Source organism: Patagioenas fasciata, chromosome 11, assembly GCF_037038585.1.
Source record: "Patagioenas fasciata isolate bPatFas1 chromosome 11, bPatFas1.hap1, whole genome shotgun sequence".
NCBI lineage: Eukaryota > Metazoa > Chordata > Aves > Columbiformes > Columbidae > Patagioenas > Patagioenas fasciata.
The window spans coordinates 15011576-15039353 of NC_092530.1; the positions used below are offsets into that span (position 1 = coordinate 15011576).

At 35.2% G+C, this 27778-nt stretch overlaps 1 protein-coding gene across 3 annotated transcripts in view; it reads right to left on the reverse strand.

Annotated features, from left to right (window-relative positions):
• Nucleotides 1–1513: 1513 nt before the first annotated feature.
• Nucleotides 1514–27778, reverse strand: part of PCDH11X (protocadherin 11 X-linked) — a 463105-nt gene continuing 436840 nt past the window's right edge. For all 3 annotated transcript variants that reach the window (XM_065846264.2, XM_065846262.2, XM_071813476.1), the window contains one exon: nt 1514–6250. In XM_065846264.2, coding sequence (XP_065702336.1) covers nt 5859–6250 — 392 coding nt within the window. In that variant the 3' untranslated portion in view covers nt 1514–5858. The remainder of the gene's footprint in view (nt 6251–27778) is intronic.

Sequence of the window (27778 nt, forward strand, 5' to 3'; positions counted from 1 at the left end):
ACAAAATTAGCACCATCAAAAGATCTCTAAATCACTAAAATAATAAAAAATAGAAAGTACCTTTTTGCTCATTTTCTTCTTCTGCTTGATAGACTGCACTTCTGAGGAGGAGCAGACCAGCTGCTGTTCAGTCAAACTACAGCTCAGTTCTAGGCCCACACCTGGAAGAAACCTGAAGAAAAGGCAAGAATGCTAAATGATCTTATGGGCAGCATATCTCCAAAATTGCCTGCTATTGGTATACACAAATGTTCTTCTTCAAATAAATCCACATGTACACTCTAACAAACCACCACCTCCCCACAAGTTACCTGGCAGGAGGTCTTGGAGTGCATCCTGCAGTTAAGAGATGTTTTTTGAACACTGGACCAGCCCTCCCTCAGTGCTGCAGCCCTTTGGTGAAAATGCCACACTCTATAGAGCTACACAGCAAATACCTGGGGTTCAAGTATTTCAAACACGGGCAGAGAAGCGCTCCAGGTATTCCGTATTACCGCAGGGAGGAAAACAAAAAGATGAGTCCCAGGGAACACTACTTCTGCCATCCCCCTGCAGTTTTGCACAGTGACACCAATACTAAAATGACGCACATCTTCAGATACTGCATATTTCTTCTGTGCTCTATTATTCTGCTTTATCACATCTCTGTGAAATTCCAGTGTTTCATTGCCTCCTGAGGTTGCCCTTCAAAATATTACTGAGCCCAGCTGGAGAATTTACCATCCAAACCACGGAAACCTTCCACCTCAAGAACTTTCAATATTTGTAGGCCGAATACATTCTTTGGAATAACAAATAATGTTTCGACAGTTGTTGGCAGTAAAGGAATATACTTGTGCACAGTTTTGATGCCCAAATAAATATTATTTTCCTAATCAAAAAGGTCCTGCAGACAAGAAAGCTATGGTTGCAAAGCCATAACTGTGACAAAGAATAATATATTACTGCCTTAGTATCAGGACAACTATCAAAAGAGTTGCTCTTTAAATGTGGACTTAAATAATATAGAAAAAAAAAGCATAAAATGTTGTTTCATCAGTTCCTCATTTCACAGTTATTTCATTATATCACAATCATGGTGAGAGGATAATCCCTTTAGCTCAACAGCAACTTATTAACCATGTTCTCCCAATTAGAAATAGCTTATTTTGTAACAACACAAAACCCATAAACACTCCTGCCTCGAGCTCAGTGTATCAGAGGCATAGTAGAAGGAGGGAGCTCAGTATGAAAAGAATTGACAAAGAAATGGAAGATATTTCTGATAAGATAAAGCTAGATTGCTGTCCACATTGTCTGTGAATATTTCTACTGTTTATCCAAAACCTGCTACTCAGTTACATGAAGCAACTGCAAATGGAGTTAAATTTTCTTGACTTTCTGACAGTTTGGGGCTTCATGAAGAAATGAGTTTCAGAAAGCTGGAAATGGGAGAAAAGTGTGGCTGGAGGAATACTTTTAAAACCCTTATATATCAGAAACATGAAGAAAACAGCACAAAGGAGAAAACTGCTTTTGTGGATCTAGTTTATTAATAAGCATTGTAATTAACAAGACAACATGCTGTACAGAAACCTGAAATAGAACTACTGCAAATTTACTGGACTTTAAATGCTGCTGGACTGTAGTATATGATGTCCAACTGCATTATTTGTAAAGTGTGATTAGGGCTGTTTCAATATACAGACATACACTGCTCACTCCCAGATCCTGTAGTATGCCATAGAGCAGGGAGATTTCCCAAAAGTACAAACTCAAATATTTACAATAAATTGTCAATCTCCTTCTTCACTAGGGATAACATAAGTTATACACAATTTTCCTACGTATACCAAATAAAATCTTTGCCTTCAACTTTACTTTGTGTCTACACAAACCAATCCTTTCCTTTTTATTTATCCAGTGAAATAAAGGTAGTAAACTGCAGTGCAATCGTTTAATTGATAATCATTCATTAAGGATTGGTATGAAAGCTGCAAAAGCAAAACTTGACCAAACAAATCAAGTGTAAATTTTCAAACTTTAAAAACTCAAACTTTGGAAGCTTGAATCAAAGAAACTTGAGCTAAATCAACCATTAATGACTAGAAATTATCTAAGTCTACAGTCTTTGGCTTGCCCATGCTGGACGCAGTGCAATAACACTAGCTCAGAGCTGATGGAGTTCCAGGCTGGATTGCAGCTTGCTTACAACACAGCAGAGCAAACTCTTCTTTTACAAAACACCCAGACAGATTTGCACTCACTGGGCTCCTCGATGGCTGACTCAAAGCGGCCGCTCGCCTCCAGCCCTACACCAAGGAAAAAGACCTGGCTGGATTCAGAACCACGTAACTAATGTTGTGTCAAGCTCGCTGTCATGCTAACATTCATAAGCCCTCAGGTCCGATTAGCATGGGCTCATTGCCGTGATAATTAGCTAAATGACCTGCATCCAGCCAGCTCACAGCCCAGAGAGAGCAGGTGCTCAGTCGTCTCTGTCTGGCCAAGCAGACATGCCTAATTAGCCTTTCTTTGGAATTAAGTTACACTTCAGAATACAGCACAGTTTAGGAAAACAAAGAGACAGCATATTTTACTTCAAACAGCTTGACTTCAGATTTTTTTAATATATATATTTTTTTAAAAAACAATTGACTGCTTTACAATATGGCAAGAAATATCTTCCTTTCTGCCACCACCAGCCGTGACTTTGATGCAATACTTAGAAATGCAACGAGCATGGATTGAGCCTGGGGTGGGCAGGATGATCTAGGCTAGACTGTGTGACACATTACTTTGAAGGCAAAGGTTTTCCTTTATTGTTACACTGTATGAAACAAATCTAATCATGTAACTACCATTTTACTGTATATTGTATATAGGATTGTTTTCTCCACAAATTCACACAAGATAAAATAAGTTAAATGACTAAAAAAAAGTACACAAAAATATACAGTCTATGTACTAGATAAATTATTTTTATATATGGCAAGATGTGTAAAGCGTCTCTAGTAAGGTTATTCCTCTGGATACTGACATGCAATTCAGAAAAATGTTACCTCAAATGCATAGTTTTATATATTAGATATGTAATATATAAAAATGAGGGAACCATTTAACTCCAGATACCTGTATTTACAATTAATTGTTTTGTGTCCTGTTGAGAGAATTTTAGAATATCACAACACAATTTCATGGATGTCACATTGAATACTTCCTATAATTCAATTCATCTTTACACTGGTTTTTGTTTAAACAATTTTTTATTGTTGTTTGGTTTTGGTGTTTGTTTTTTTTTCTTACTGTTATTATTTGCTTACTTCTTTTCAACAGAAGGGGGGGTGGTTAAAAGCTCCTATACCTTAGGGGGAAAAAATCCCCACAAAACTCAACATTCAAACGTGAACTTTGTTGGATTTTTTTCCCTACCTGTGAAAAACCACTAATTTTCATTCCTTCACCTTATGCTATGAAAATCATAAAATTGTAGAAATGAATTATTTGCCAGGAAATTTCAGTTATAATTTTCAGGCAGAAAGGAAATGTTGCAGGCAAAAAGAAAACAATGAGAGTCTTCCAACACAGCTGCCAATTCTGTAAACATTGGTGTGGCAGCCCTCTGTAATAACAACTAAAGTCCTCTGCTTACAATAGGAAACATTAGCTGTCAGCATTATTCTAAATTTGCACGACTAATGTGTTTGGTAAATCTGTGTAAACTACAGATAAGCTCTTTTTGCATATCCCTGAAAAGGACTGCTGAATTTTCTCATCGTGATGTCTCCAAAGCAAACAACAAAGTGCTTTGTATATATTAGGTATGAATTAATTTGTCAACTTTTTAATTGTCCTGGAATTGGAAATGAGTTTTGTCAGCTATTGTGTGTCAGTACCCAAAGGATTATTATATTTTTCCAGGATTTACATGCAACTGGAAGCCAGTGTGCCACATCTTTTCAAATGTTATTGAAAACTACATTTAAAAAACAAAGAAAGAAAATAAGAAGTACATTATTAGATAATCTGATGATCGTTATTTAAACCCTATCAGTAGGTTAAAAGTGAAGTTTCTTTTATTTTGCACATAAAATCTAAATGCCATTGGAATAGATTTACAGTGGGGACAGCGATATATAAAGCTACTTAAACCTGCTGGGCACATAAGAAAAGCTCTTTTAGCATTCATTGGAAACCCTCAACAACTTGGAACTTCTGTAAATTTTACAAGCAGCTAATATTACAGCATTTTTACACACAGTTCATAAATTACAGATTTAAGTTATAATATGAAGCCTACATAGAATTCTATCCATAGGAAATATTCACACACTGTGTTTTTTCCCCTCCATACAACTTCGATTGTCTCAATGTAGCAATAAAACTAAACAAAGTTATGCAGTGTTTTAAAGAAAAAAAAAATATTGGTATGTACATTCTGTAAATGATGAAATGACTAAACAGTAACAAAAGACTAGAAGGAAAATGTTGTGGGGTTTTGGTTTGTTTTTTTTTTTTCCATCTAAGAAAGGAATATCCTTTTCATGCACTGTAGAATTTACCAGCTTTTTTCTGCCACTATTAATATATCCTCCAGTACACAGAACACTGAAAAAATTCCCTCAGCTTTAAAGAGAATCATCTTGAGAACTTATCAAATAATATCATAGAGTCATAGAATATCAGGTTGGAAGGGACAAGGATCAAAAATGATTAGGGTTTATTTATAATTACATTTATCCAGCTTTCATTACCTAGATTCTTCTTTGCTGAGAACTGTCAGTCATTCTGTAAGAAAGTAAGCCACAATGACGAGTACTCCTTCATCTAATAGATTTGTGATGAAGTATTAATAACTAATAACTAACCTTTTACTGAATACTTAACAATAGCTGTAAAAAAAGCCACATACATCACTACAATATTATTTTAAACACCTGTAGCTTGCAGCCACAACATCACATCAGTGAAAAAAACTACCCCAATTTCCTACTGTTTTCAGTGTTGCCCACGTAATTTTCGTCTAACAGGAACAGTAGCCAAACCAAGCTCTGCAAGATGAAAAAATAAAAATAAAAATTACAAATAGACTTATTGCTTGAAAAGCATAATATGTATCACTATTGTAGAAAGGAAAATCTTGGACATTAAAAAAAGCTATTGAGAATTTTTTTTTTCCAATTTAGATCTCACATATCCTATCCTGTTATTTCACACAGAAAAGCCTAGATGAAAGCTTTTTTTTTTCATATACTGCATCCTTTCAAAGAATAAATACCTGTAAATTGAGCCAATAAAAATTAAAATCATAAGAAACTGTCATGTTTTTAAGTACATTTTCCTTCTTAATTATGTGAACGATGAATTTTCAAGGAAAGATATACCATCCTTCTTAAGAATTAGATATGTAAGGTAATCAAAAGAGAAATTGCCCACTTGATCTCTATTGCTAAGCAAACGGAAGATGAATTCTATGTATATGCTATAAATTATAACAACAAAGAAAAAAATGAATAAGGTATCTTTAAACCGTAATATTCCCCAAACTGTAATAAGAAATTGCTTTCAACAGGGAGGAAGAACTGCTGACAGAAATTTTCACTATATGGCCCATATAAGAAAATCAAAAGGATTTTGTGGTTTTGATTGTTTCTGGATTGCAGGATTTTCTTCCCCATTTGTGGGTTTTACCAAGAACTATGGTAAATTTCTTTTAAGTAAGTCCTAAGGATTTAGCTTTTCAATTCCAAATTTAGGATTCTATATACATAAATATTCACAAGCCTAACAGGTTTGTATACGCACTAGGAACAGTGTTAGGCTGTGACTATATACAGTCACACTTAAAGCCTGAAATAGTGGATTTGTCAGATATGTGTTTATAGCTGGTGCTCATGTACAAACGTAGCGCTGCTCCCAGACACCGGTGCCTGGTGGGCCGCGACGAAGTTTGCCAGAGGAATGACTTTGACAGGGTCTTCGCTGGCGCAATGTCTTTCGCAGGTGTTGTAGAACTGGGGCCTGGGCCCACCCTGGCCTTTGTCAGTGTCATCCTTTGGAAGGGGCCTCCCAAGAGTGTGTCGACCCTCAGGCCTGGCTCCTCGGCCCCAGCCTTGCTGGAAGCCAAATGATGGCAAAGGGGTGTTGGACTGCTGGTACTGCGTCAAAGACGGTGGCATCCAGCAGTTGTCGGAATGGCCCAGGATGAGACACTCCTGTGTGCAGGTTTCAGAGGCTTCAGCCAGGGCTTTCTGGAGATTTATTTCAATAGCTGGGAGGGTGGAAAAAGACAAGACGTTATTAGAGGTCTGAAGACCGATGCGCACAGAGAATCAAGGTTAACGAAGCAATCTCAGTTCTACAATGTAGACCACAACTTGGAAAGAAAATATCTCAAGGTGTACTGCTTAAGTGAAAGTTTAGATATTGGCAACTTAAGGCCCACAGTGTTGTCATTGGTTATCATCTGAAAAAAAGGTAATGATTAATGAAGAGATGACACCATCATTACAGCCTTTTAACTAAAGCCCTTACACATTCTACCTACAAGGACCTTTTCATTTTTTTGAAATTGTCATTTGTGTAACAAAGCTAGAAGCCTTATAATAATCTAATACCATGATTCTATATATTTGCATACAACTATGTGAAAAAAAAAGATAATTACTATGAGTTTTTTATATATATATATATATATATATATATATATATATTTAGTATTCTCTTAAAACTGGATTTTTGGATTCTCTTGCTTTGCTTAAGGCAAAACAAAATTAATTTGGATACACAGCCAAAGATAGTACATTGGCTTCAAAAATGCACACAAAAGATACAAAAATAAAAGACAGTGTAACACCTATTTTAAAGAGAATTGATTTCTTCACGCATTTGATACTGGAAACCTTGAAAAACCAAAGGATAATAGTAAAAGAAGGTGTAACCTCTGTAGTTTACTAGTAATTGAACCAGATTTCTTTAGTAGACACAAGGTTTGTGCCTTTGAAAAAGGATTCTAGAAATCATAATTTGTTCGAAGGCAAAGTAAACCACTAAATCTGATAGACATAATTTACAATACATAAACAATCTTGATCAGTTTCATTTCAGCTGTGTCTTTACCATGTTGTGTAAATTCAAACTAATAGAATGAAACTTCTACAAATCATTCTTTGAAATAGTTTTCATATTATATGTGTTAATTTTATATTATCTTGCCGTGTGCATGGCTTGAATATAACAAGAGCAAAGAAGAGCATCTGATTAGATATTTTGCTGTGTTGTCTTCACAGAACCTTCCCATAAAAGATACATATGTATTTTTAATATCTGTCTTCATGAAAATAACATTTAAAATTGGTTTCTGGCTAAAAACCACTGGAGAAGGTATTCCACTAGGAATTACTTATAGCAATTTAAGTTCTGAGTAGAAGCCTCTCGTTACCTGAGCTTTACGTTAAACACATGCTACACTTCTGTTTTAATAAATACTTTGCATGTTGAAATCTGTGTAAAGCTACAAAGCACACATTCATATTTCCATGTTACATCTCAATACAAATGAATTAAGTTTTACCTTCAGGCATTGAAATATATAATGCTGCTGTCCAAAATACAGGTTATATTTTTAAAAATCTGCTACATATAAGCAGACAGCTGGTTGCTTGTTGTAACATGAATGCTATATTCTTAATGATTTCTCCTTAAGTATGTTGCATGAATATGTGCTAGTTAGAGAAATGATTGTTTATAAATGCTATTTTGCCCTATTACTGGCATTTCAACATATCTTCAGTCATTTTGTCTCAGTATTTTTCAATGTAATCCTGACAAAGCTCTGGTACCTTGCTGTTGAAATACTAATCCAGTTTTGATGGGCAGTAGGAGACAAATATGGAAATAATTCAGTAGAGGCAATAGTTCCTGAAAAAAAAAAAAGTTACTACTGGTAGATTAGTCTAATCTTTCTGTCTTGTTAAGCTCTTTAATTATTCAGGTTTGCTTCTCTTCTGGTCAAGGCAATTCACTGAAATCAGGTAGAACCTTGACAGAGTGTTGAGTTATCCCTGTTTTATACAGAAACTGATATTTTTTAATGTATTTTAAAAAAACCCTTTTTGATACCCAGTACCTCAGTATATCTTTTTATCTGAAGGCTTTTTAATCACTTTTAAAATGCTATTAATTTAGTTAAACTGAAAACCACACAACTATATATTTGGAAATAACACTTCTGCATTTGTAGCTCTTCACAGCAAGTGGTTACAATACTTATATTGTACTATCTGTCTCAAACTTCAGTAAGAGAGTAAAGAAAGCTAAGCCATCAAAAGAAGCATTTGGCAATAAAAACTTAACATTTAAGCTTTAGATAAGGCAACTACAGAAATAAAGGGTCACTTATAAAGTAGGACGGTAATTTTGTGCCATGTGTTGCCAGACTACCTGTGGACTTGGAACACCTTACCATGCTATGAACGTCACAATGACAAGTCTTGTTTATTCTGTTAATAAAGAGATTAAAACCAGCAACAAAACAAAAAACAAAAACACGCACAAAAAACCCCACAACCCTCCCCACTTTAGAGCAGTCCTGGGCATAATCATAAGTTATGCATTCAAATTATTTTGGCTGTAGTTGAGGTTTCATTACACAACAGTCTGCCGATGCAGGACGGTTTAGAAGATACACCTTTTGTAGCAGTCATCATCTTTCTTTCAACATTGCTATGTGATACATATCATCTTGTTGTCAGAGGATGTGTTTCATCACTGCTTATGATTAATAACATGTAAAATACACAATTCTCATTAACTTTAAAGAGTTAAAAGCCTTTTCTACTGAGCACCTGTGCAGTGCTACAGAACAGCAAATTAAAAAAATATTTAGCAAATACAAATACTTTTCTGTATGATGTCTGGCTCATTTTTTTTTTCCAATAGTAACTGTCAGGTTTTGTTTCATAATAGACTGCACTCAATAAAAAAATGAAAATAAATAATTTTTAAAAATCAATTGTATCCTTAACCTCTGGACAACTTTAAAAGGAGGTTGTTTTGGTGGTTTTGTTTTTTTTTTTTTTTTTTAATTAACACAGTTTTCTGTGTTGTTTTTTTTTAAATCCAAACCTGCCTATAGACCATAGCATTTGTGCAACCCTGGGAGAATCTTTAGGAGACTGGGCATGCTGTAGGAAACCAAATTAACTAAAGGTGTTACAATGACTATAGTGTGAGGCGGACAGGGTCCCCAGTATCTGCACTGGAAGGAAACTTAGAAAATATCATCAACTCAGCTACCAGGGTAAATAATGCCAGCAAGGATAATTGGGATACATAATAGTTTGTTTGGTATGAAGTAAAAATAAATAAACCCAGCAGTGTGAAATACTATGGTTTTAGCACAATGTAGTAAAAATGACTGTTGGAGCATAATTCTTCTGTTTCTGAATGAACCTAGAACAAAATGTATGAAATCTTCTGCATGAATATTCACCAGGCATTATCTTTATTTTCCTGCTCTTCCAGGCCATGAAATGTGGCTTCTTTCTGTCAGTCTAATTCATTCTTCATTTTCCTAATATATAATCATTCTCCTGCTTATTTAGCACCTGAAATCCTTCTAAATAACTACTTGGCATTGCACTGTCATCTAAACTATTCTTTACTTTAAAACACATTTTTAAAAATTCCCATTTTTATCAGAGAATAGAGCTTTATGTCAGCAATATATTATACTAGTGGTACCAACTTACAATAGAATGCAACTGATTTCTGAATATTCTGTTACAGACTGAACATGCAAAGAGGTCACTGTAACTCGCACTGCGATGTTGGCCCCAGCACCTTGTCTGGCTGTTCCTCCACCACTTGGCACCCACTTTAACCAGAGGATTCTCTGCCCGGCTCAGCCCAGCATACCAGAGGACCGGGTGAGCAGGAATTCAAGCCGCGCAGCTGTGTGAGCGTGAAGTTCAGTGCTCAAGCGGCCGTTTCTCAGAGGCCGTGTAAATGGACCATAACATTTTCTAGCTGCTACTCTTTAAGCGTCCTTCTACTTTGCATCTTTGCAAGTCATTGCTAAATGTGGGTGAAAATAACATTTTCTCTCATTCAAAAGTAGTAACGTAGGCGATTATTCGGTGACATCTGCCTCTATCAATCAAGTAAAAGAAGGTTCCTGCTGTCTGAATATTTTCAGAGGAAAAGATGGGTTTGCTACTGAAATTCAGTGTCTGGTAACATCTCACATAAGATCTGACAGGTTTATAAATGGAAATAGAAGTGTACATATCCTTCATGTATTATGAATAAACAATACATTCTATCTGACTCTTACCAGTCTACCTCATTTCTTACTTCAGTCAGTAATAAACCTTTAATTTTATATATATTTCTTTCATACTACATGGAGACTCTTCAAGAATGACATACAAGTAATACGAAAGAGAATTTTTAATTCATAGAACAGATCACACTCATGCATGTGTGAGTTTACCACTTTGATTTGAACTCCAGATTGTTTTAGGAATGAAACTATTTTTAAAACTGTCTGCCTTAGAACTAAGAACATTTTTAAAGAATGTGTCTGTCAGCGCTTATGAAATGTTTAGATCAGAACTGTCAAATACAACCAAAAGAACAATAGTTGAAAGACTTTCTTCATTGTTCCACAGTCTCTATCATTTATAGGTCAAAGCAGTTTTCAGAAAGAATATTTGCTTTCACTTAAGAAGAAGTGGAATACAAACCTTGCCAGATAGCTACCCTTCAGTCAAAACTATTATTAAAAAACCCCATTTGATGTTTTTTTCCTGTTTGTTTTGGTTAGAGACTTCTGTGGTTATAAGTCTGTGTAGGGTTTTATAGATGGTAAATGAAAGTGTTGGTTATTATCTTTGTTTTGGGGGATGCAAGCTGAAGAAATCTGCAGTGCTACTCTCCCTCTCAGTTTACAAAGTATGTTGCACAGCACTCCCTACTTTGGCATTTCCAGCTTAATATTATGTTCCAGTTTTAAGAATATTTCTCAAAGAGAATTCTCAAAAGACAAGCTGTTAGTACAACTGTGTTATCAGCAGCCTCAGAATTTCGAAATGTTAGAATCATAGAATCATTTAGGTTGGAAAAGACCTTTAAGACTGTTGAAGCATATACTTGGTGTATACACAATACACTTTCTTTTCATCCCCCATGCCCTCCTCTCCACCCCAAAAGGGAAACCTACGACAGAGACAACATCAAGAGGGCTACTTCCTTTCTCAATCTGCCATAAAAGTCACCACTTGGATTATGGAATTACAAAAAGATTTAGGAACATTTGAAAATGTCTGGTCTAATATTCTGGTCAAAGCATGATAGCTTGGTCAAAACAGAAGAGAATAGTTTTTCCAAAAATTTAAGCTAAACTTTCAGAATTGCACATGTCCCTTTAAAAAAAATAAAAATAAAAAGGAATGCATGTATTAAAAAGGAGGTGTGCATTTCTAAGAGCTGGACAACCAAGAACATGAGCTCCTGGAGAAGCCTTAATATATGTCCACCTTTATCCACATGTATAATAATGATCAAAAGAGATTTCTAAATTTATTGATCAGCAAAGTACTCAGATTCATTAAAAGTTCAAAACCTATCAGACTGCACTGTATTGATGCAGGCTCAGGGATTTTATAATTTGTGCAAACAAAATTTCAAAAACAGTTAAAAAATAAGAAAACAACTTAAAACCCAGAATAGAGAGTGCTTGAATTTTAAGCCATGTAGCTGAAGTCTTAATGAAAAGCCAGTATTGAATTTGACACATTTTGGATGCAAACCATCCAGTGTTACATTTAGAGCACTCTTGTTTCATAATAAAGCAAGCAACAATTAGCAAGCAATTAAGCAAATTGCCCATAATTATGCCATTGCTGAGCTATTTTTCATATTTTCACAACACAGCACATATATGAATACATGGCTTGCAGTGCCAATGCTATTCTGTCAGCATCCAGAAGTGCCTCTCATTTACTGGAGCAGTTCATATTAAACAGCTCCCGTCGCACTTTCAGTGCTCTCTGCTCAGCAGGAACCCACCAGAGTGATGAAGATGACAACCTACTACCACTCATCCCAGCCAATAGCTCCTAAGGAATGGGTCATTTCCCCCCCATTTTTTGCCCATGTGTATTTACTAAATGTGGTACTAAATCTAAGCAGGAATTCAAGCATAATATAGGGAAATTATAGTCCAGAATTACCCTGGTGACCAAAAGTGGCCACTTGGGTAACATCATTTAGCAGCCTCTACTATGTGAAGGGAACAGAAATGACATTAACAATAAAAAAGGGAGGGGAAAGCAGTTGTTAGTGTAAACTGGGTTACTTTAATAAGGTCAGGAGGAAGAAGCTTGAACACAGAAACCCTAAGTAACTGCAGTTATAATATACTATTTTTTTTGCTTTAATAATAAAACGCCTTTGGGACAAGTTTGCTATGAATATTTTATTTCCTGTATATGTCTCAATAACTTAAACCCCAAGTTATTGAAGTTCTAGCCTTTGAACCATTTTATTGGAAGAACAAGTAGGACACACGGCTTCCTTTCGTTTTCAGCTGTGTGTACAGAACTTGTCATGACCAAAGGGTGTGAGAAATCCTACTCAGAGGAAGATTGATCCTCCAGATGTTCTAACTGAGGAGTCAACAGGCATGCAGGAAATCACACATTTTCCTGTGCTACCTAGGCTTGCCAGATTGTACTGGATATCTTGCAAGACTAAGATCTGCTTCCATTCCAGTGAATACAGTTTATATCCTACTAACATCCATAGATTTAATTTGTATTTAATCCTAAAACCTGCCATGAGTTAGGCTTATTATCATAAAACCCTTGTGGTATAAGGTGTGAGTATTTTGTACCTGGCTTCAATGAGTCAAGAAAACATTATCAAAGATGGCTGGGGAAAGTTGGTGAGGAAGAAGACAGGGAACGGAGGAAGTATTAGGGAAAAGAGACAGCATCTGTTAATTCCTGTATAAATTAACTATGCTTCTGGACTTAAGTGAATCTTTCCTTCCCAAATAATAGCCATATAAATAAAACACATTAATCTTTCATTAAGTCATCTCCTATTGTTATTCTGACTAGAATTTCAATCTTATACTAATCAAAACCAAGAAACAGTATAAAAGCAATGCTCCTGTAAGTTTGGTTTCAATAATTGCTGTTTTCCATAGGAAGGGATTTCATCAAAAAAACCTCAAGTCCTCAAACCCCCTGCAACCTCTTCACGCATAATGAGTGTTGTAGAATATACAGCACTGACCCTTTTTGCTTTAATGTACATGTTTTGTTGCTAATTATGTCAAAATAAACATGGTGATTTCCAAAGGACACGATTCTTAGCCTATGAAGTGCGTATTAAGTTATCAATTAGAATTTTAACTGTAACTTGGGAAGTTTAATGATTGAAATGAATAGCCTAAAATCTAGTATATTGATTACAACACTAAGTAATACAATGTGCTTTATTTAATATTTAATTAACTGCTTCACATTTGTACTGAAGCTTCTTAATTATTAATACATTCTTCATTATTTAACAGAGACTATAAATTTGAATTCAAATCAATTAAACAAGGTGACTACAAAGTGAAAAATGGTTTATCCTCCAGCAATAACCTTTGACCTGGAAACACAGTAAAGAGTGAAATTTGCATTTCTTCCCCCACACCTGAGATGACTATGCATTTCAGTTAGTGTATATTACGCTCTACTACTCATATAAAGTTTCTGTAAGAAACCAAACATCCTACAAAAATATGCCGGACGAAAAAGGGTTTCAGCTGCCATTTTTCAGCTGGTGCCTGGAATAGGAAACATTTTCAATATGTGTTTTTTGTAGGGCATTTATGACACAGTAAACTTTGTCTCTCAATGTCTAAAACTTAATTTTAAGCTTTACAAGATACAACTCTTATCCATAGTAACAGAATGAAATGTCCATAGAAAGTTGTAGATACCCAACAATTATCACCTCTTGCCTCTTCAAGTAACATCTTTATCTTGACGTGCTGGACTGAGCACAGCCAGCAGCTCAGCACCACGCAGCCGCTCGCTCACCCCAGCCCCTCAGCGGTGCTCAGAACACTGGAAACTTTTTACCGTTCTCTGAAAGATAAGCTTTTCCTATCAATGCTGTTTGTTACGGTGAGCAGGAAGACAATAAGTGCAGTAATGGCAGTGCATCTGCAAGCGTTATTAGTCTCCAGCAAGATGTACAACCCTAATTTCACTAAATACTATATTGTCATGATGTTTCTAAAGCCTTATTGCTCACCCGTGTATATATTAAACCTAATTTTACACATTCTTAAATATCGTTAAGCATTACTGGAAATATGAGATGAAGGAAATCTATGAAGAATAGTATATCTCGTATCAACTTCTAGAGCTTAAATTTCAAATGCTCAGTAAAAGTTGCTTTTAAATGTGCAAGCAGAAGTCATCCCTTTAAAATATTTAGCTTAAAAAAGCAATCTCGTCAAACATGTTAAAAGAGAATGGGGGCTGACAGAAAAATCCCTTAACAAAGTAACTGTTAACAAGGTAACTGTACACTCTGAAATACCACTTATATCTCCTTTTTAGTGATCAAATAGTTATTTAAATGCCTCATTAGGATGCCTCATATGATGATGCATTACCACCAATTAAACAGATGTGTATTTGTGTCAATCCATTTATTTATTTATTTAATCCAGAGTCAGTTCAACATAGTATGTTTGTTCATTTAATTCAACACCAAGGAGAATCTTTTGTGCGTGGTTTGCTGGAGAATGTAGGGGCATATCAGTATACTATTTTAAGAGGCCCTGAACATGTTAAAAGGATAAAACAAAGTGAGAAAATACGTATTATATCGTGGAAATTTGGCCATTAGTATACCTTCTCCCTTAAAGCAGAAAAAGATACATTAAAACAAATACGAAGAACTTGAGTTTTTGCCTCTACAGAAAGGCTGTTTGTCTGAAACGATGAAATGAGCTGCCTTCAAAATGCAGCTTCATATAGCTAATCCTCAGAAAAATATATTCACAGTAATTTCTACATAGAATTCTTCACATCTGTTCTCTCTTCTTCAAAACTAACTAAAGAACTGTTGTTTCATTCACACTTGCATTCAAATATACATATATTAAGTTTTAAAAAGAAAATTCTTGCTTACAATATCTACAGTGTAAGTATATAGAATATAATATTATACTCCTTTTGTAAGGTCTAAGTTTTAAATAAAACTGTGTGTGTGTGAAGCAGAGGTAGTTTACTGGTTTTATTATAAATCACTAAATACCTTGAAAGCGTGAAGTTTCATTAAAAAAGCTCTGAATCACTGAAACTACATAAACTCATTTGGTGGGGAAACAGAAGAAATACATTTCTTAAGCTTAGGCTGTGGACACCATAATAAAAAAAAAATCAATTATCTTTTGTGGTTCTCTGGCTAGAGAACGAAGATCTGGGCTTGTGGACAGGAAAAGGGATGAATTTCGGAGAGATAAGAAGGGAACAGTACTTCTAGGTGGAATAAGGTCAGTAGCTTTTATTCTTGATAAAAGACCTACATGAAAATATTGGTATACTCTCATTCTACTGTAATAATGAATTCTAACACTTGTGACAATAAGCAGATGAGGTGAATGAATCGCCCTCAGCAGAATGCAGAATACAGGCAGGGTGATGAAGAAGAAGTTCATTTTCAGTTATGTTTGAGATACCTCACACCCAGCAACTCCTTCAAGGGACAGGGGTGGGATAAAAGACCTACAGTTTTGCTTCAAATATCTGTATTTACACCCTTTTTCACATTAGCAAGATTTTCTTGATTTATCTATCTCGATTTATCTTCTTTTTATTGAGTTTATAGTAAAAATAAACAGGAGAATACTAAAAAATTCTTTTAAACTAAGTCATTGAACAACTGTGTGCAATTGTTCATTTTTCAGACACTGTAATGAAATGTTAATTTTCAGAGGCAAACAGAAAAAAACCACAAATACTAAATAAGCTGATAAAAAGGTATTTCCTGTGATAACTCAAGAGGTAGAAATAAAAGATGTTTTGAAGTTGTGTTTTCATTAGGTATACCAAAAAAGAAATTGCAAGTCAAAGGCCACTAGAGCAGCAAACAAAATAAACCTACAACATTCTAAAAATATTCTATGGCTTTTATGCTGTGACTCCAATAGCATTTCAAGAGAAAAAAAATCTTTATTAAAATGTAAACATGAATTGTTTTTATTATGAATACCCTGACTTTATTTATTTTGCAATACTTCTAAGCATTTTTACGATATTCACCTACACTGCTATCTAAGTAACACACTATGCTTAGTTGAGTGCTGATAGATATTGCATTTGACTGGACTATTTATTCTAGTTTAATACATAAGTATATATATATAAGTAAAGCTTGCTGAAATTTTTTGACAAAACAGTTTTCCATCAGCAACGTAGTATCAAAGTTCAATTGTTTTGTGACAGTGTTGATTCAAATGACATTTTGAGGTCTAAAGTACAGAAGCTAACAGTTTCAATTTTTCTATTATTTTTCTTCTAATATAGGAATCCTTAACATTTCAAAAGTGCGCAGAAATTATATTATTGAAAGGCTATGTTCTTATTTCTCCAAAGCTTTTCTTCAGATTTTGCATTTCACAATACATTTCAAGTTCAGATTATGATCTGAAAAACAACCCTGCTTAAATTTCATGGCATTTGCAACATGGTCTAACACAACCCACAACCATTCCCCCTCTATAAATTCCCTGTGATCCCTTACCATTACTACAGAAGAACGCACCTGGTGCTCCACCTAAAAGCTTGAAAATCCAGAACTATGAGTAATTAGGATATCTATTGCAGGGTCAAGAGGGCACACATTTTAATTCCTGTTGTGCTTATTAGATTCCTTAATGACATTCTACAACCTTGTGGGAGGACAGACCAGAAGAGTAAAGCTTTGACATTTCATATCTCCACAGGACAAAAGGATTCCCCTCCCGCAGCTTTTGTCCTCCCCAAGAGGACACTGTCCTCCATATGGCTGCAGCCCAGGAGGGTTTTTTCTCTTGGAAAATCCTCTGAACCACAGACTCCTTGATGACTAGACAACATTTTCTAACCAATTTTTCACAGCAGTTTTCCGTCGTTACCACTTTGTCAATCTGTCACAGACTGCCCTCCATGGAACCACGTAGTTACTCATCCCTTTGACAAGGACCCCAAAAAAGTGTGAACACATGGAAAGGGCCATGTTTGATTAACAACTTTATGGTTACTGTAAAAATGAAATTTGAAAGGTAATAATTACATTTGTAATTACTTAGGTGTAAATCTCTTATGCTTCCTACTCCCTCTATTTCTGTGCAGCTGGAGCAATGACTCATTAATAATAATCAAGTCATTTAACCCTACAGGCACATTACAAGGAGAAAGATGTCATTTGTCACCAACGCAAACAGAACAATCGCTGAAGGATACAGAAAGACCATTATTTCATATTTATTGCAAATGATAAAAGGGACATTTTGCACTCATTCTTATCACGACACCCCAATCTGCTTTTTAATTACCAGCAAACATAAGGGAACAGCATACAACATATGAGGGACTACTAATAATGTATTGTCCTGTGGTGACATTTCCATAATCACTTTAAATCCATCCTATACATATGTAGTAGTTAAAGCTTTCAGCTCCTGAAATCATACCCGCTAGTAAAGAATGAATTATCCTCTGCAGACTTAGCACACAAAGCAGCTCTTTCCCAGAGTTTGAGGGTCTGATAGCTGATGTACGTATTGATATTACATTACGGGATAGGGTTTGGCATTCTGTTACATTTCTGGTTGAATACAGTATAACATAAAATGAGTACATTTGTATATTGGTATTTTTAGGCCAGGAACTTTAAAGTTGTAATTCTCACTGGCACTAATTTAGCCATGAATTTCTGCAAGTTGCTTATTTTTCCAGTGCTTTTCCATATTGTTCTGTACTTCACAAAAGTCTGTAAGAAGCACTCCATATTAAATGAAATAAATAACCTTATTCATTGGGAACTCAAGTAAGTATATTGGAATTTATTGGATTTTTTAAAAATAATTATTGATATAACTGCCTGTCTATGAAATAAACTTCTGAGGAAGAGAAAAGACTATAATCTCCCTTAATTACTTATTCAGGAGACATGAAACTTTAAGGAAAAAATATGGTGAGAAATTTCTACTGTCATATTAGTACGAAAACAAATGACAGGAAGTTTTACGTAAATAAAATTCACCACATTCTGCGTTTCAACTCTATCATGCTAGAACTTCAAATACTTTGCTTTATCATCAGCACTTACCAAACCATCAGGCATGTAGAAAGACCAGAGTACAAATTTAACAATATAAAGCTCTAAACCATTATTGTGTGGGCCACAAAAGAGGTAAGCAAACCTCCTAAATCTGATTCTATTTTCCCCAGGTACCACAGTAGACTAACTAAAGACATGCTTTAAAAAACTTAAATAAGTAGTGTTAAGAAATAAGACACATCAGGAAAGAGTAAAATGCACAGAGTAAAATGCATATTTTCACTCTTAAGATAGTGACAACACAGAAAAGCTTATACATGGAGTGAAATGTTTTGTCAAATTGAAAAATGGAAGTAATATGAACACTACAATTTTCACATCAATTTGAGGTAAAATGTTTTGAATTACAGTCATTTTAATCTTGTTTTATGAAGAAAATTACTTCAAATGGGTGATAATTTAAAACAGCATAATCCAAACTTCATTGTGCTCCAGTCAGGCATACAAGTGTGGCTCTGAGTGATTTGGAGCAATCTTTGCACAGTAGCTCAGAGCCTCATTCCAAATAGACATTTGAAAGAAGAAAAAAGATGCCTGACTAGAGGTTCCATCATTTACCACTTACTGTGATGGCTACGGCTTCCTAATTGGGCCTTTATAAGCATTTCTAGTGCCTTCAGAAATTCTGGCACCGTTCTGATGAGGCGATACTTTCACAGTTATCACCCTTTAAACATTCAGTTGTGACCAGTTTCTGCACTGAAGTTTTGCTGTTGCTTGGAAGTTTCTTGCATCACTTCACCCAGGCTTTTTCCCGCTATTAAGAAGTTTTTGGCATCAAGGAGTTTTGCTGCCAGCAGGATATAAATATATAAATATATAAATATATAAATATATAAATATATAAATATATAAATATATAAATATATAAATATATACACACACACATATATTTTACAAACTTCTCCTTTTCCTTTGCTGAAATAAAAAACAAAACAAACAAACAAAGCAAAACCTCTTAGAAAATATGCTATTTCATTTAAATCCTCAGCTTCACTTGGACAAACACCAACAGTGACTTTCCAGTTTCCTTCAATATTCTTTTCTGTTCTCCTAAGTATTTTTCAATTAAAATATATAAATATTCTAATTTTAGCTAGTAGCATTAATAAACTTGTAGCTTACTTTTCTAAACCAGATAATTCTCTCAGCACCTGAACAACTGACACACGATGGGAGTAACTCAGATGAACATTTGACAGATTTCTCATGGCATACGCAATTTTAAAAAGACAGTGTTAGGGAACAGTCATAGTTGTGATTATTCTGAAGATTTTAGGGTCAGTAATAGCAGCAAAGAGAATGGGAGTGAGCAGCTGCCGACAGCAAGCTTTTCAGCCCACTTCAATAGCCGTCAGGACAGGTTCTGTGACTGCAACTATGAGGATTATGATGATGCTTGAAAACAGGGTAGTGTATTATTATTAATCTAAGAAATTATTTTGAGCACAACAAATATAAAACCGTGGGGGTATAAAGCTAAACTTCATGAGGCATTCAATTATTCAGGAAATGAAATTCCATTACTTCAAAGATAGAAATACTCTAGAACAGGAATAAAAAAATGGTTGATGTTTAAAGTATGCTTTTATAAATTTAATTATATAAACTTCTTCTCTTATAACCACACACTGTCTATGTGTGTCTATATTTAGGACTCTGAAGAGAGACATATATCTGTCAGGCTTCAGATTTCAGAGAGGAGGTGTTTAATTTTGACTCAGCCCTATTGGTATAACAAGATGTCCTAGCATAAACCAATGATTTGCATTTTTAAACATTTAAATAGACCATAATTGTCTTTGAAAAAAAAGTAAGGTTCACTCCTTTTTGATAGGCTTTAGCATGAGCGTACCTAGGCTAATGAAAGCCCAAAATATATTATTAAAAGAGGTTAAATAGTAGGATTCAGGTTTGTCAAGGATCTTATAACTTTCTTTAGGATGTAAGCCTCAATCAGCCATTTTTCTGTTGCTTAAGACAGAGGATCCTTTACAATCAGATTTAAGAAACATTCATTTCAAGTCCCTGAAGCTCAGCATCCAGCTCTGTTGAAAGTCTAAGTTTCAGAGTAGTTTGGAAATCCTGGACACAGCAGGTAAAGTGAACCAAAAGAAGCTTAGATCACAACAGTTCTTGTTAGGAGTGGAAGTTCATATGCTACCCTCATCTTCAGTCCACAAAAGCCCATAATTTATGTATTTTTTCATAAGCTCTACAGGAAGTAGTATATTTTAAGTCTGGGCTAAGGTGCTGCTCTGGCAGGTGCATATAGAAAGCTCTCGCCATGTTTGGCACACAGGTATTCTTTTATAAGAGGGTACAAACCTGACCTTCTGAAGATGATGTTCCTTAAGCTTTGATGGCATACATTTGACAACCATCTTTTCTACTGCAAGTATGGATGGCAGGAGGAATTCATACTTTGTCTGTATTCCAAAAGGTTGCTTTAAAATCTTTCTATGGTTTTTAATTAACCATAGGATATAAAAGGACCTAAATGAAAAGCTACCAGTCAATTGCTGGTTAAGTTTTCATCAGCCTGGTATTGAACCTATTTCATCTATTTATTCCTTAATTCATCCATAGTCTCCTAGAGATGTCATTAATATGCTCAAAGCAAATTTATTATCATCTATTACTTCTATTCAAGCTCAAGTTAAGAGAATAAATTCGTCAGAAATGATCAGACTTGAAAAGGCAGATTTGGATTCTGACAGAGAATAATTTATCATGGCTGGGAAAAAGCCTCCCACCAACTGGGCTGCTGGAGTGTCGGGAGATGAAATCGTAATGAGTGCACAACTTCTGCAGAAAAGGACATTCAAGTCTCAAGGGGAAAACAAACAAACAAACCACAGAGTCTGACTCCCAAAATATGTAGGTTCCAGCCACTGACTCTTTTTTTTATTTTCACCCTCCCAGGTCTGTCCTCTCCCTGTGCGCTGCCTCGAGGCCGAAGGAATCTCGAAGGCTCCACTCGCCATCATTCACACAGCATGGGGACCCAGAGGGCAACCAGCACACAGGTACAGGAGTGCCAGTTGACATTCAAAGCTGTACAGTAATGGTACTGATACTCGGAGAGTCACAAACCATTAATCAACAGATCCATGTAGCTGCACAATGTAATACTAATTTATTTTATTTATAAGTTGTTGTATTTATCCCTTCTAGAACAGCAATTAATAGATTTTCGGTAATCTACTACTGTAAGTATTTTAACATGCTCTGTGTATCTACAAATTTTCTGAATTACAGGAAAAACTGGATATAAGAACATCTATAACATGTTTCAGATGCTATTACAATGGATTTTTTTTGCCATTATAAGTCCATTATACAGTAGAATTGGAAAACACTGTGATACTGTCATGAATATGGTACCACAGTAATTGTAATATGGGTTGTGGAGATTTATTTTAAAGCCTGGAAACACTTGATTAACCACCATATTATAGTAAATTTTCTAGGTGTTATTGTTTCACTGTTATTGTTTTATCCCCAACTGCAGCACAGGGAGAATTTCCACTCCCATATAATAAAAGCTGCTGTATACTGGACATGGCCACTTCCCCAAAGGACTGGTTACTCCATTTATCCATCACTTCATATTCTCATATTCTAATTCTGTACATACCAGAGCCATTTCCCCTGCTCCTTTGTCTTGTTACACTGAATAATTATGCAACTTCAAGACCTGAGTAACTAGATTTCCCCAGGGAAGTAGGGAAAAAAACCCAACAGTGAGTACTCCAGACCTGCCCCCAAAATACAAAACTCATCAGGTTCTGCCTAGATATTCCACAGAGGATCTTAAATATGAATATAATAATAAATAATAATAAATAATAATAAATATCAGCGTTTAAATATGTGTAAATATTAGGCTTCTCTAGCTGACTCAATCAGAGCATACATCCTAGCTGTCTTTCCCCCTCTTCCTTCTATCATATTCCAGGATGCAGAAAACTTGCACTTCCAAGGGCACTGCTATTGTCATTCGGCGTTTCCAATTCCAGATATACACTCACTTTATTCAATTAATACTTTGAATTTAAGAGATTCAGTGAGGTGAATAGGCCAAGTATCTGATCAGTGCATTATGTCACACTGAAGAACCACTATATTAAAAGAGAGTTAACATTTCCCAATGAAGCTCTGAAAAGTTAGGAAGTGCAAATTCTGCAATATTAATTCAGCTCCCTTGTGTAAATGTATTTTGATGCAAACTTTAATTAAATTATCATACACTATTTTTCTCATAGGGCCCTTGGGCCCAATTCAGAGTAAGTAGTTATTCAATATTTCTCTTTATCTACTCTAATCAGCACGTGGCCATACACCTTTTTAATTAATACTTTCAAAGCCTTGTGTTGAATGCAGATTTATTCATTTCCTTGCATGCTTTTTTATTGTTTTCACAGCACCATCAAAAGCTTCATGAACATGAATAGTATCCCACTTGCATTATTTGCTTTATTTAGGTCATTTGCATCTGGGAAACTGAGGCATAAAGAAATTAAGTAAAATTATGCAGTCTCCATTACTTCTAGGTGTTCAACTTGAGATAGCTTAAACCAGGTTTTTGCACAATTTGATATTATACTAAGCTTGCAAAGCATATCTGTTGAAAGTGATGATGCCCTTGGCACCCAACAAAGCCTGAAGGGCAAAAAATACTAGGAAAAATTCAGTTTTATCTCTCTGCCGAAAAGTTATTGGTACATTTTGAAATATACAACAAAAATAGACAAATTCATGATTTATCTTTCACTGTCGTTAGTACATCTAACCAAATGCAACATCAAAAAGCCATATATACACTTTAAATGGTCCTCCTGTGATGAAGAGCTCATTATTTTAATAAACCACTAAAAACCTCGGGATTATATGTGCTCTGATGATTTGATAAGGTATCAAGTCTTTCCAAAGACATATCTTAAAATTTGCCAACTCTAAATTAATAAAATTTAATGATTTCATAAAATTTTACATGGTAAGCCAATTTCTCGAAATTCCTCACGATGCTTCTTGGAATGAAACTTTAATTCTTTTGTAAAATAGATTGGACTACAGTTACACTTACTCTACTTGGAAAATCTTTACGGTTTTGTATCTAAATTTAAAGTAGATTTGACCATATGTAATTAAAAATAGACACATACATCAGTATTTATGAGAACTACTTTGTTAGTATCTCTAACTAATGAGTATTTTATTTTGAAGATTTTTTTTCCTTGGATGTTTCTGAGGTGGGTTGTAACCTTTCCTTCCTAACCACTACAAACAGGCTACAGTTTCTATGCAGTGAAGTTAAATACTTATTTCCTTAGGGAACAAATCAAAGACTTATAATGAAGAGATGGGAACATATGCAGAAGAAAGTATAAAATACTTGTGATAGCAGAAGTCTGCTGTCCCTTTCCAGTTCCCATACAATGATCATCTGTAGAAAAGTACATCTTACAAATTGTTATCATACAGATGGCAGAAAGTTAAGAATTAATTCAGAAGGGCTATGTACAGCTATATACAGTAACACAGAGGTCTGTTCTGCAGTCAGCACAATATGCTTAGCTCAATTAGTTCTATCCAAGACAGCTCAGGCATAACTACCATAACTGCGACAGCAACAAGGAGCTCAGGGGAGCAACTGTGTGGCTTTTCGGTGACTGCACAGAAGCATTGAAGCTACATCTGTGTTACTGCAATGCAACAAAAACATTTCCTTGGGTAAGCTTACACCCATTTCTCTAGAAAGACTATGTTGCAAATATAGAAGAACTAAGCAGCATATAAAAATGAGCTAGAGCTTGCCATTTCGTGTTCGTATAGAATGTATCAATATAATTCTGTCACAGAGTGTGTAAATGGGCTTGAGGACAGGTACATGGAGGATGGAGAAGAAGGAGTGTCTAACTCTTAGCACGTAACAAAACAGCTTCACATTTGGCCCCTATACTTAGGTCTACCTGAAGAATCAATGCTCTGAACAGTCATATTCTTGTAAGCCAGAAGAAAAGAAGAAAAATAAGAGATATGACTATCTTTCCTTTCACGAAAGAAAGAAGAGGGAAAAACAAGACATACTCAGAGAGTTCTGGTCTATCAGGTTTTAATGCTGGATTTTTCATTACAAGGTTTCATCTTAACAAGCAACCGTTTTCTGGCCACCCCAGAGGTCTATTCAGAAAACTGTATTTTCTAATTCGAGCCTTAAGTACCCACTAGAAAGGCCATTTGTCCAAAGATTTTTTAGATATCACTGAGCTTCGAAAATTCCAGAGGCTCACAATAGAGCATCCTAAATGTAAGCTTCTCTCTTCCTCCAGACAAAAAAAAAAAAAAAAAAGCACACACCAAACCAAAACCAACCAACCAACAACACGACAAAAAAACCCACACTATTACAAAAACTTCACAAAATAAACACAGCTAAAGTTATTGCTCATAACTTATGCTGGTTTTGCCAACTAGTCTGAAATGGTAATGCACACATGTAGACAAAACAAACAGAAAGAAAATAAGTATTCAGAATAAAAATTGCCTAGAGCACATAGTTTCAAATACGTGTTCAAACTAAAGCTAATAGTTGTTGTATTCCATTCAAATAACAGAAACTCTTGAGACAGAATATAAACGTCTGACGTAGCCTAGATGTACAAGTAATAGTGAAATGATATATTAAAGGAAAAATAAGCCGTTGCAATAACTGCCTTTCAGTCTGTCGACTGACCCCGTGTGATATCAGAATTTGACAAGTTCATATCCTGCAAATCATGATTCGCTACTTTCTTCTTTGAAATATATGCCATTTTCTGTCACTCACCAGTCATGCATTGTTTGTTACGCATTCAGTTTTTGCTGTACATCATGTTAGCACAACTGTGAGAAGATCAGTAAGTAAGAAGATGCTGGTGACAAGATAAAAGAAGAACAGATAAAGGAATAAAAATAAACCCATAGGAAGTGATTTGAATGTTTCCCTAAGCTACATTTTCTTCATACGGTTGTAGTAAGCCTGCAATACACAAGGGAAACATTTTTGAGTATTTGGGAGTCTATTTGGAGAATTTTCAGACTACTTTTCATAAACCCAGCAGAATTGATGTTTTAATTTCTTTTTTGTTTTGAAGGAAGATGAAATGGCATTTCAAGAGGTGATTTATTACAGAATGTACAGCAATACAAAAAAAGTTGTATACAGAATGAAAATATTTAAGTTCACAAAATATCTAATACTTCTCTAATTTATTCCTTGTTTCTTCTTCTTTCCCCTCCCTCCCCAAAAACCCGATGCGGAGCTGAGCCTTTCTGTTTAGTCAGTAGCCAATTACAACTTCTCAGACAGTTTTTCATCCCAAAGCAATTTGGTAATCTTACACTGATTAATTAAACTAGAATCTCTAAACAAACTGTTAAAACTTCTATATCCATGGCTTGCATATCTAATCCAGATAACAGGATAAGCAACATGATTGTCAAAGTTCGTGAAGAAATGAAAACAAAAACACTGTGTATTCATTCTTCTTTGTAGAGTTCTTAAACAAAGAATAAGTTGTACTTCAAGGTAGAAAATCTAATCTGCATTTAAATAGAATTTCTCCAAATAATAAACAAAAGCCTGAAGCAACATTTTTGCAGCAAGCCTTCCTGCTAGTTCACAGCCTAATCCGTCTATCTCTATCTGTAATCCCTTCTACCCTTGTATGTTCATTTCCTCACCAGTTTATCAAGGCATCTTGGCAGTTTGAGCTCACAGAAATAACAGTAACTTTGCATTTCTCCAAAGTTCAGCCTCAGACGGTTAAAACTTTGTGTGGTCGGCAACTCCAGGCAAACTCAGACAAAACCGCTTGATTAAAACAAGGAAGAAATTATTAACCCAAAGAGTAAGAAGAACAGATTGAAGGAATGTGCTTTGCATATGAGACACTAATGACAACAGCTTCCACGGCACAGCAAACTATGTGATATTACTGAAAACCTCTGATGCTTTTGAAGTTCGTCTTCTCGGAGCTTTAAACAGCTGCCCATGCAGATCCTCTGGAGAACTACACATCTCCCATGTGATCCGAAATAATCAGAAAGCCACACCAGATGTCACTGAAATCAGCAATCTCATGCTGATAAACATGGTGACTGGTAGCCAAATGGCTAGCAATGGGGAAAATGAGACTTTTGGGAACCTGAGCATTGGCTACACGTTCATTCTCCTTCTGTGACCATGACTTTCCTTCTCTTTCAGGTTGTAGAACAGCACCTGTGCCCACGTGAAGGAATCTAAACCAGTGGCAGTGCAGAACTCCCCAAATGAGAGGTTTACATTTAGAAGAGGAGGATGCTAAATGATAAACATTACATTTAAAAACATTTTGAAATAGAGAGAATTTTAATCTTCAGATGCTACCTTGCTACTCAGTGTACTTTATTCTTCTGTTTGAAGGCAACAGATCTGATTCTGCTTCAAGTACCTACCTCTCCTATTGCTTTCTCTCTGAAAGTAGTATTTACATATTTCAGTGCAGGACTTAAAAGATAACCTGAAAAGGAAAAAAGAGGCCTCTGTCCTAAATTAAAAAACAATTAAGGAAGTCATTATTAAATGAAAAGTGTCTCAGAGGAAAAGATGGAAGGATAGAATTAGCATCCAAATAAGATTTACCAAATTCTCATATATAAAGAAAGTTAGTACCAGATGAGCCATAACTAATTTAATTCAAACAGCTCTGCTTTAACAAAGGTCACTTCTAATTAGACAAATGCCCACTAGATTTTATCTACCTGATTCCACTTTAGTCCTAATATTGACAGGCCATCAGCACATCATCCTTTAAAATATTTTCTCATTCTACAGCCCAAAAAATTTCACATATAAGTCTATTACATTATTAGATGTTATTTTAAGCTGGCTTGTTTTTTAAAGTAAAGGACCAAGGAGACTTGCTTGCCCTTTAACCAATGTAGTTTGCAGGCATGGTGGTTGTCTTGTTTACGGGACTCAAAAATATAGAATATTTCTTTCTGAAAGCAGAGTTATAACTCACAATTCGTGAAATACTTTTTAAAATTATTTTTTGATTATTGTTTCTAGAAAGAAAGATAACTTAGGAATCAGTTCTCCTCCGGACTGTAGCATTTATTCACATTCAGGGAAGAAAAACTACAATATGAAGGATTCTGTAAAACAACTTGATAAGCTCCTTTGGCAGGCAGGGAAAAAAATAACAATCACTGTCTCAAGGAAACATTCTTTAGATGAAATAAAGCCAATAAATATTTCTTATATTTTAAGTGGAAGACTCTTGCTCTTCAAAGTAGGAGGTGATCACTGCATAAATTGGCTAAATGTTAAAGGGAGTGAGAAAATGATTGTATGCAGGAAAGAAATCGA